The 11913-nt window shown below is 32.9% G+C and overlaps 1 protein-coding gene across 1 annotated transcript; it reads left to right on the top strand.

Moving 5' to 3' along the window:
- Positions 1-3389: 3389 nt before the first annotated feature.
- On the top strand, positions 3390-11374 carry LOC106469902 (cyclin-dependent kinase-like 3). The gene is made up of 3 exons (XM_013930423.1): positions 3390-4239; positions 10215-10451; positions 11352-11374. Exons 1-3 carry the CDS (start codon positions 3390-3392, stop codon positions 11372-11374), a joined length of 1110 nt encoding a protein of 369 aa, XP_013785877.1.
- The last annotated feature ends 539 nt before the right edge of the window (positions 11375-11913 follow it).

Genomic DNA, 11913 nt, shown 5'->3' with positions numbered 1-11913 from the left:
CTTGTTTCTGAAGTCCATGCACTTGCCACTCAGAATTCTTATACTAACGATACCATAACTTTACTTTAACATTCAGCAGTATTTCACAGCGGGAGGTATAGCTAGTGTCTCTGCCTTAATTGTTGTTTTTTTTTTCATAGCGCTTAATTTAATGCAGTTTTGTTCCTGTTTAAAGCTAACTTTGAGTATTAACTTGTTATTTAGCCTTTTTTTTTTGCCGTTTACTGTACATAGTTCCTCAGGGCACCCATTGAAACACTTGCTTTAATTGTTGAACTTAACTTTTATTTGTGTTTGATAGATTAAAGATGCCTCCCAGTGGCACAGCGGCATGTCTTCAGAGTTACAACACTAGAAACCGGATTTCGATACCCGTGGTGGGCAGAGCACAGATACCCCATTGTGTAGCTTTGTGCATAACTTAAAACAAACAGATTAAAGATTGTGACATATATATTTTTATGTACGATCTAACTCACTTGTTTTTTTTTATTTATGTTTTGTGACGGACTTGTTAGAAGTTGAAAAGGAAACAGACCCATATTCTGCGACATAATATTTAGCGAACTACCTGATTACTCTGAGGGATATCCGTGTAACAAAAAATACTACACGTTAAAATAATAAAAGTAATACATTATATTACCGAACTTTTGCTTTAAGTTTAATATAACTCCAAATTAATCTCATAACTCAATACAGTAAAATATATAGTATTTCGCTTATAAAGAATATTATTTGAATTATTTTCATTCAGGAGTAACGAGGTAAATAAACATTTATGCTAAGAATTTAGTTTAATATTTTAATGGACTCTCGAAGGTAATTTAAAAAAAAGATGTATAAAAACATGGTGTCGTATGAAATTATTTATTATGGTTGTAACAATGAGCGTGTGTTGAAATCAAATATTATCTAACAAAAAGTTTGTAAAATAAACATGGAATAAATATATATATTTATAAATATGCACGCATTATTATTATGACTGTTAATCTTTCCAGTCATTACTGAGATCCTTTAAACATAATGTTTTTTACTCGCAACAGCAAGTGCAGACAGAAAACATTAAATAGGCGTAACACGTACTCACGTTTTTATACGGAATAAGTAAATCTATGTATATATAGCACCAACAGAACAGAGATACATAACAAATTTGGAAAGTCGGTTATAAGTGAAGTACATTCTTGCTTTTCCAGAATAGTTAAGATGACAAAATATAGATTAAACTAAACTAATTTTATGTTTTGGCAATTGTCGTGTGTGTGACTCAGTACAGTCAATTGTTGAAAGTCTGCAGGTGCTACCGCCGTGTGACTGCAGTTAGCATCACATTAAAAATATAATAATAAATGCAAAAGTGTAATTTTTTGGGTTGTGCAACGATTGCATTGGGTTTTATTAGTTTCTGAAGTTTTATTTAAGAGAATATTTTAAATAAATAGCAATTTAAGTAAAAAAAGTATATAGATATGATATTATTACAGATATATATTAGTGGGCGCGTGTTTCATGTATTTTATAATTATCTAGCATAGTACATGCTCAGACAATCTTTCTAAATTAAAAGTTGTTATATTTGTTGCAGTAAACTAAATATACAACATTTGTATAATACATTTTTTTTCATAATAACTGAAAAGTGAGATCGGATTTGTACCAAATCTCATGGGCACATTAAAATTGAGACTCCTCATCACACTACAAAAAATGATCCGGATCATTGATCATTCAGGAAATGAGGAGGATTTTCTGAGTTTTCGAAGGAGAAAAAATTACATTATCAAATATAAACTCATGCAATTTCGAAAAGGAGTGGCGGGGCGACGGTATGCAGTATCTCTGATTGCTCTTGAAACTTGTTTATTAATGAGACAATTTCGTTTCGAACAAAAACACCTCTATAGAAAGGACGTACAAACTAATTTATTTTAAACAGAAGTTGATTTTTTAAAACGCATTTTTTTTGTTTTGTTGTAAAACTTTCACACACACAAAACCGCCAAATAATGTGTTTTAGGTTAGGTGTCCTCACTCAGACCTATAAACGTGAATATAATGTGTAATTAAATAAAAAACATACTACAAATGTTAGTGTAAAATAAACCATGTGCAGAAATACTTAAACTGTTTAGTTAAACTTGTTGTACAACTAACGTCATGCGGTTACTGTGTTAGTACAAATCGGTGTTTGTATAATTGCATTTCTGTGCAAATAAGAATTTTTTTTATTTATAATTTTTATTTAGTCTTATCACCTGTATTAAATGTATAAGCAAAAGATTGATATATTTAGTTTGAGCTGAATCTATATAATTGTGTTTGAAACCTCGGCTAATGTATCAGTTGAGCCAATGAAATCGAACGTTCGCCAAATAAAAAGTGTTTAAATAAACACGTAATTCCCTGTGCTTTAGTATATTCAATTATAACAGCGTTTCCTACAGCTGCTAAAAAACTGCACTTTAAGATTAAGAAACATCTGTGACTTACTTTTCTCACTATAACTTTTGAAATTTTATCCTTCTTCCATTTTGAATTAATCTGTATATTTTTCGAGTTAGTTGGATTTCATTTTACCCACGTCTATGAATACCTACTATTGTTCCACATTATTGAGTAACGTTGCCACTACTTTCTTTGTCATTGTTGCTATGGCGACTAAAAAGTAAGAACAATGTTTAAAATGCAAAATAATAACTTTATTAGGCCGAATCTACCATCACCAGGAGTAAAAACATAGATAAGAAGCGGGTAGTTTTATAAGGAAAGGGTTTAATTCGTTGTAAACTTTAAGGGTGGTTTGAATATTATGCATATAAAATCAGTATTTCCGTACGTAGCTGTGCGATAGCACTAACTAACTCTTCATATCTGTTTAACAAAGAATCATTCAGTTTACAACTCAAAATTTTTGTTGATTCACTAATATTCAATTTACTTTGAACATTAAGTTAATTTAAAATTACTGTTTCATGCCATTGTATTGAATGACCTGTTTCGACAGCGCATTCAACAAGTGAAGAAATAAGCATTTTTTATTACGTACATAACCTATATGTTCATTAAGACGATATTGTAAATCATGTTAAGTTTGACAAATATATTTTTATTGAATTTGCACCTAACTTCACACATACCGTCTTCATCCAGGATATCAGTTTACAGTGAGGAACGTAAAAGGCAGCATCCTGACCATCTCAAAGCCTTCCCAAAAAAATATCGAGTTTATTGATTAAGTGTGAATTAATCTAATAATTGAAATTATATAGTCTTTGAACAATGAAATGAAGAATATAAGAATTTATATAAAGAAGTTCTGTGTCCACTATAGAATATCAAACGCTTATAAGTCAGATTTGTCTTTTATACAGGAGGTGACTGGTATGAAATGTGGACGAATGCTAGGAAAAGGTTCTTTTGGTGTTGTATACGGGATTTGTAACACAGACAAAAAAATTGCACTTAAACTCACTAAAAGACTACATTTTGCTGAGTTACTTTATTGGCCTTCTTTGCAACATCAAAATATTCTTCCTTGTTTAAAAGTTTTCAACCTAACTAATGAAATAGGGTTAGTTGCTTTCATGATTCCACGTGCTAGAATGAACCTATTGGAATTCAGTCGGACGTCGAACTTTAAAAGATCATCTCAGAGTTTTAGTTTTCTAAGAAGTTGGATGTATCAGATTTTAAATGCCGTTCATTTCTTGCACGACTTAAACCTCTACCACTTGGATATTTCAGTTTTAAACGTCTTGCTTAGTAGTGAGTTGACAGCTCAGTTAACTGACTTTGGATCTGTTTATCACTCAGTTCTGGACAAGTGTGCAGTGGAAGACATTGGTCTTCCTAGCATTTACTGTCCACCAGAAGTCTTTAGAAAAACTGGTAGGTCTGCTAGTAGGTTAGAAAAGCGAGAGATCAGTCCCAGCTCATGCGATATTTATAGTGTTGGTATTTTGTTCCTGGAGGTGGCTTCAAACAACTGTTTCAGGAAAAAGAGCTTAAATAAACCAGTCCACCGTTCATTTCGAAATAACGTTTCTTTAATACTGAGATACTTAAAGGAACCAGCTGTTTTCTGCAAGTACCTTCATCAGGCGTTTCCTGCAGCTGCTATAACATCTAAAGATGAAATCCTTGTTGCAGATTTAATATGGAGCTGTATAAGAACCAAAATAACCTCAAGACCTTCAGCAAAGCAGTTACTGAGACACGAGTTTTTGAAAGAAAGTAGGAGACCAAAAATATCTGTCTATTTGATTTTATTAAAATCCAAAATGTTTCGTCAAACATTTAGCTGTACGCGAAATAGGCTGTAAGATATTGCTAGATTTCGAAGAAAATATTTTTAGACATTTTTTATATATTAATGACCGTATTATTAAGAAATACTTGTACTGGCTAGTAAAATTGTTTATTAATTTCAGATATTCGCGCAAAGTTAGCTGTCTCTAATTTTAAACTTATAGAGGGAAAGTAGCTGCCATCCAGCTAACAGCATGCATTGCCAATTATTTGGCTGCTTTAATCAAATAGTAGGTTTTGACCGTCATATATATAAACTAGCAACGGCTCCAAAGTGAAAGGTCGATGTCATGGGAACAGGACACGAACCACGAACTCGTGGATTCACAGTCCAATACTCTAACCGCTAGGTTAAGCATGACCCTTAAGAAAAATTAAAGTTACTATTTTGATTGCCCAAGTCCAATGTTATGTTGTGCAACATCATTTCTTTAGTTTAGGATATATTTGCTTTAATGCAAAGCCACATTGGGCTATAGCTGTGTCCACCGCAGTGAATCGAACTCTGTATTTATCATTGAAAGTCTGTAAAGTTACTGCTGATCCACCGGGGAATCTATCAGTTCAGAAATGGTTTCTTTGTCGTATGGGAGCTAAATAAAACAATGTGGTGTTTAAGGAGTTTCGGGGTATTTGACATATCCGTACTTCTTATCACTCTTCGCATGTATTAATTCTAAATTCGATGTGATCAAAAATTATGGTTTATCCCCACGAACTATGATGAGTGGTGCCATACCCACCTCGAGAATCATTTAAAAGTACTAGTCTTTATGCGAAGGTAATAGTCATCACAATGGTAAATCAGTCTCAACTGCTTAGAGTCGGTAAGGAGAAGTTACAATTAAATTATAAAACTTATTTGATAAGTTTTAAATCGACGTTAGAATTAAAAGGGTAATTTACGTTGATATTTTTAGCTCAAAACTACATAATGGGCTATCTGCGCTCGGTCCACCAAGGAGAATCAAACCCTGGATTTTAGCATTGTAAGTCCGGAAGCTTACAGCTGATCCACTGGTGGACACAAATAAGAGAGCACAAAATTCTTTGAGGCTAAAGCAGAAACATCATAGAAACAAAAGAATGGAAGCATTATAATAGAATTGAGATAAAACTCAAATAAAGGAACAAGTTTTAATGAATTCAAAAACTGGATATAAGTGAAAATTAAATAATACTCTAAATATTATAAAAAGAAACACAGTAAATTTTGTACAAAATCTCCAGAATAAAATAAATAATGAGTTAAAGTTTAAAAATGAAATTCGAAAATAGGAGACCCTATCCCGCCAACAGGACGAGATAAAAGGTTCTAATTATAAAGTAAGATATAGAACGCTCTACGAAAAAATATAATAAAGTTTCTTTCTTTCTTTATTATTTTATTATCTCGTAAAAATATTTTTTAAACTTATTAGATAAACAAAGTACTTCCTTACTAAAACTGTCATTATAATACTAATAAGTACTAGCACGTACACCTGTTTATGTTACAGGGGTAGCTTACAATATCGTAGAGCTGATAAAATCTTCTAATTCCACATTCAATTATGATTATAATTATTAGTGGAATTTAATAATTTTTTTTAAATTCCATATACAATCAAAATTATAATTATTGGTAGAATCTAATAAAATCTCTTGATTCCATATTCGATTAAAACTATAATTTTTGTTTTATATTTTTAAATATACGGATAATATAATTTGTTTGTAAGAAGCTCATCCTTTAGCAAGTCTTTCTTTTATTGTAACGTTAAAATTCGAGAGATCGATCATCTCGGGGGGGGGGGGGGGCACAGCGCAGATATCCCATTGTGCAGTTTTGAGCTAAAACAAATATACAAACCTTTCACCTAATATTATGGATATAATTCATCTAGGATATATATATAATATCCAAAGTTAATCATACACACACAAAAAAGTTTATTTTCGTTTTTTAATTTTCTTATTTATTACTTCTACTGTAACTTTTATTATAAACTGTGTCTTACGTGGGTTTAGGCTAATTGTTGAAGTAGTGTGATTAATAAAATGTGCAGATTTTTAGCTGGTCTGCAAGATACTATGTACTTGTTACTTATCCAAAGGGCAGTATTATCACAGTGTCATAGATTAACTTTAAATCATGAGAGATATTATTTTCATAGCGTGTAGCAGCAGACTTATCACTGTTTTTTGAATGACTCGTAATACTGGCGTTTAGAGTTTCTTTCTACTTAGGCTATTTTACAGCCATCGTAAGAGATAGTTTGAGCAATTACAATATTTTGTCTGTAATTTATAAGTCATACCCTTAAGTCATACGCCGTCAAAAGTCATTTCAGCAGTTAAGGAAAAATTATTAGAATCAATTTTTGTTTTGTGCAAAGCTACAAAATGTGCCATCTGTGCTCTGTGTCTACTGAGGGGGGCAGAATCTCAAATTCTAGCGTTAAACATTTTGAAGTTTACCGCTTAGAAGGGGGACATTAAAGTTATTTAAAACTAGAATTCCCAGAAGGCTGTGTTCTGGGAAGCAGTATTATTGGAGATCATTGGGATTGACTACTACGTCATGTGTACGTCTTTATGTTGGTCGCTTGAAGTGATAACTATATTTAATAATGTCGTTAAGTATTTTTTATCATCAGGAATATTACCTCTTTCAGGGTCGCGCTCATGAAGAAACAACTCTTCCAGTGCCAGGTTTATTTTCTTACATACTAATAAACAAACAAACAAAAAAAAGACACGTTTTAATATTTCATTACTTATCGGAAACTTGTAAATCTTTGGAAATTTGGAGTGCAATATTTTTTCTTTATAATAGAACAAAATTCCAAACTCACCTAACAGTACTCCAGGTACATATGCGCACGAGGCAGTGAAAGAATTATTACTTTTTAAAATTGAATCCATAATTCTGTCCCTAAGGCAACATTTAATATTCGTATCTGGGTGTAAAGTGCCATGTCTTCCCGATCTAACTGGTCTTTACTAAACAGATATATTTAATATTTTTGTAACAAAAAAAGTGTCTTATACATTAAGATCATACTGGGTTTGCTAAAACAACGGACAAAAATTTTATCAACCTGATTATACCTGGATTTGCGAAATAACTTTGGCTGATTTAAGCTAGATTTATTATTTGTTCTCTAAAGGATTCATTGAAAGGTCTTCATTGATCCATTAGTTTGATTCATTTAGGAAAAATCGTGTTAGATTCTTAATCCCGTCATATTTTGTTTACCTGTTCATTTTCTAGTGATTATTACTGATAAACACCCAAAGCTATCATACTTATGCATTATTTTCATCACTTTTAAAAGTAATGGTGGACGGCTAAAATATAATATTTTCTTATGATGTCATCATTTTGCGATTATCAAAGATGTACAATTGAATGTATCACATATTGTTTGTGTGTTTAGTCTCGTGTGAGCAATATTAAAGGATATCTAGTTATATAATACAACGCGTTTTCTTTTCAACCTTGTGAGAAATGAAAATGGACACTAAACCCACCATTTGTCGTTTATCTACTGTTTATTTTTTAAATTATCGATGGATACTTAAACCTTTACTTGTTTCTTGTTCGTATTGTTGTGATTGGTAGAGATGAACAACTAAACTAGTAATACATTATTTATTTGTTCACTCTTTTGAGAAAAGTAGTTAAGAATGCTTGAGCCATAATATATCGTAAGCAGTTGCTATCATACGCTGTTTACATGTTCATCCCTTCTGAGCACTAGCTACCACATGCTGTTTACGTGTTCATACTTTAAGGGATGAACATGTAAACAGCATGTGGTAGCTAGCGCTCAGAAGGGATGAACATGTAAACAGCATGTGGTAGCTAGTGCTCAGAAGGGATGAACATGTAAACAGCATGTGGTAGCTAGTGCTCAGCTGAGCAGTAGCTACCACATGCTGCTTACATGTTCATCCCTTCTGAGCACTAGCTATCATATGTTGTTTATATCTTCAATTCCTTTTGAGCACTAGCTACAATAAGCTGGTTACATGTTCAACCTCTTCTGACCAGTAGCTATCATATGCTGTTTACCTCTTCTGAGTAGTCGTTATCATATGATGTCTACTAGTTAAACTTTTCAAAGCAGTAACTATCATATGCTGCTTACCTGATTATCTTCTTCCAAGCAGTAACTATCATATGTTGTTTACATGTTACTAGCTTCTGAGCAGTAGCTGTCATATGTTGTTTACATGTTCAACTTCTTCATAGCAGTAGGCCCCCAGTGGCACAGCGGTATGTCTGCGGACTTACAACGCTAGAATCCGGGTTTCGATACCCGTGGTGGGCAGAGCACAGATAGCACATTGTGTAGCTTTGTGCTTAATTACAAACAAACAGGGCAGTAGATGTTCAATCTTTTGTGAACAATAGCGATAAAAAATACCATAGTGAATGCCTGTTCTATTGTGAACAACAATAGTGGACGCCTAGGTCTGTTATATACCAGTTTCATTATTTGATTTTCTTCCACTGAGAAATAATAGTGATAGTTGTTTAAATATGTTACGTCTTGTTAACTATTTCTGTTGTTGACAAGCAGTAGAGAGGGCTACTTAAGTCCAACGCTTGTTGTTAAATTCTTTTCATAATTAATACTGACAGGCATCTAAAAGTGTTATACGTTTTTTACTAGATCTTTCTCAGATAAATAAATTGATGACTGCACTGTTTAATAGTAGTAATGAGTACAACGTTTAATAATTAGGATTACTGCACTGTTTAATAGTGATGACTACAATGCTTAATAATTATGATAACCACACTGTTTAATAGTAGTGGTGACTTTACTGATTAATAATAGTGGCTACTGGTCAATTCTTTCATATAACTATGTATTAGGTTTTCAACAAAACTGTTTTTGAAAGTGGCAACAAACCTACAAAGTTTATTGTGGAATAAAAGCTTGACTATCTAGTATAAGTACGCAAGTATATATACTTCATGACTATTCTGAAACTTGTATAGTTTAACAAAGAAGACTTACTGAAGTTCTGCTGCTATTTCTTAAAATTAAAACAGGTCACTTTCTTTGAAATATTCTCATTTTGGACTAAACCTTTTTCTTCCAATACTCACTTGGTTACATAGGTATATAGGTTTTCAAGGTAATAAAATAATCTCATATTGAAAAACAAGTTTACCATTTGATACAACATCCTAACTTATTAACTACTTCCTTCCTTCTCATTAACACTGACAGTTTTTGGATTCCTTTTCGCCAATGTTTCACTTGTTTACCAAGACTATGTATCTTCTGTCATCTATTCGCTTATAAATTGATCAGTAGAGGTGACTGCCATGTTCACCTTGGCTTTTACTTGGGTAATCAGTAGAGGTGATTGCCATATTCACCTTTTGGCTTTTACTCGGGTGATCAGTAGAGGTGATTGCCACGCTCACCTTTTGGCTTTTACTCTGGTGATCAGTAGAAGTGAGTGCCATGTTCACCTTAGTTTTTACTCAGCTGATCAGTAGATGTGATTGCCATGTTCACCTTGGTTTTTACTCAGGTGATCAGTAGATGTGACTGCCATGTTCATCTTGATTTTTACTCAGGTGATCAGTAGATGTGACTGCCATGTTCACCTTAGTTTTTACTCAGGTGATCAGCAGAGGTGATTGCCTATATTAACAAATGTTCTTATTCGTGCTTTTTTTCTAGTGAGTAATAAAAATACCCAATTAAATCTATTACATATAATTTTTGTAAAAAAATTACAGGAATTACGAATTTGTAGTTACTAAAAAAATATATAAGTAACATTACAGGAAATATTACGTAATTGTTTGATAATGTTGTAAATGTTTACCTAAAGAAGATACAGCAGGTGTACGTATATTAACGTATTTATTTTGATTGTTTTTCAAGTTAGTTCATCACCTCTAAACAACAATATAGAAGACAAATTTGGGAAGAATGATAATTCGTCTAGTGGCCATAGCTTTGAAGTGAAAAAACTGGAAAACATCGTAGAAGAAATAAATGAGCACATTCCTCCCAACATAAAAAGAACCACTGAACTTTATCAAGAACGACATCTCTTACCTCTTATCAGTGACCAAAAAAACTCTAGCACCAAACATCCTCCAAGACTACATAGTGAAGGTAAGGTTATCCGTTAACTTTCGACTTCACAGATGCAGACTTTGACGAATTTTCACACTGGAAACTTTTAAATGAGGTTTTATCCTTTAATGATATGTACTTAATCAATTTTCGAATAAGTTGAAACACTTTTGTATATACCATACAAAACAAATACAGTGTGAACGAAACTGGAAGTACTAAAGCATATGAAAATCAACCACAAACATAGTGCTCCTTATGAGTTTGTTACATTATTATTGTAACAAATTTCGCGAATTATTGTATTGCTGAAGAGAATTGGGTCTCGTTTGCATAGAAGAAGAGAAAACAATAGAATCAAGTAAGTCCTAACATTCCTTCTTAAGTTAAGTCGAAAATAATTTCAAACCAAACATCGCTGTCCAAATTAAATCTAGAGTTGGGTGTGGCCTAATGTTTTTAGAACAAAGCACATTGGACTATCTGCTGTGTCCACCGCGAGGAACCGAACCCCAGATTTTAGCGTCAGGTTTGATTGATCTAGATATAATGCTGCTGAGCAAGCTACACACTTTTGACTGTAAGTGTGTTATAAAACTAAAGTCAGTCCCATAAATTTGTTCAAAGAAATGGAGAAAGTCCATTTTGGAGTGGATGTTGCTGATTGGTTCCTTCCCTCCGGCGAGTGGTTCAAAATTAAAGATGGTTACCGCTGAATCCAATGAGTATCTAATCTAACTGTTTAGCCTACTTGTGCATGAGGTGTCGTTCAAGTTGAAAATTCTAATTCAACAGTGATAATAATTTTTATTGCCTTCCAAAAGATTCTTACAACACTGATTTATCTTTAAATATCCCTTAAACTTCATTGATATTTAAATGTCTCTCCTTTATATAGTGACACTATATGACAAATTCTGTGTATTCTTTATGTTATAGATTCACTGTCACTAAACATATAATTACTCAGATATAGCTTCAACCAGTTGCAGCTAACTCCCCATCTTTATTTTGAGAACATGTCCTCGTATTACAGTTACCTTTAATTAAAGAAAAACACGTAAACTAACCTCCAATGAACTAAACTCTATTGGTACCAACATCTTCTAACATAGAATCAAATCCCAATTCAGATATGCACGTGTAACTTCAGCAAATATATATAATAGTACTGTCTCTTGTATGTCCATGTAACTACTTCGAAGGGTGTGGATGGATCTTCACCAAAATTAGTGTGGAGGTTCATTACGTCCATTTTGAGTTTTGCAGTTTTTATGGGCGATTTTTGACCACCAATTCGCTCTTTGTAAATTATTTTCACCAAATTCGGTATGGGGGTTCATTGGGAACATGAGAAGACACATACAAATTTTCAGCTTTGAATTTTGCGTTCTGCGATTTTTATGGGCGTTTTCGCGTTTTTTACCACTACTTCGGCCACTGTTAATGGATATTCACCAAATTTGGCATGAAGGTTTGTTGGGTCCATGCGGAGATACAT

The sequence above is a fragment of the Limulus polyphemus genome, unplaced genomic scaffold, assembly GCF_000517525.1.
Source record: "Limulus polyphemus unplaced genomic scaffold, Limulus_polyphemus-2.1.2 Scaffold3718, whole genome shotgun sequence".
NCBI classification, from domain to species: domain Eukaryota; kingdom Metazoa; phylum Arthropoda; class Merostomata; order Xiphosura; family Limulidae; genus Limulus; species Limulus polyphemus.
Note: the sequence above shows the minus strand (reverse complement) of the source record. Positions and strands in the feature narration are given on the sequence as shown.

Excerpts from the sequence above, each read along its gene's own strand:
- LOC106469902 (XM_013930423.1), top strand. The coding sequence starts at position 3,390 with ATGAAATGTGGACGAATGCTAGGAAAAGGTTCTTTTGGTGTTGTATAC. Across the intron at positions 4,240-10,214 it reads ACACGAGTTTTTGAAAGAAA|TTAGTTCATCACCTCTAAAC; the intron begins GTAGGAGACCAA and ends TTGTTTTTCAAG. Across the intron at positions 10,452-11,351 it reads TCCAAGACTACATAGTGAAG|ATTCACTGTCACTAAACATA; the intron begins GTAAGGTTATCC and ends TTTATGTTATAG.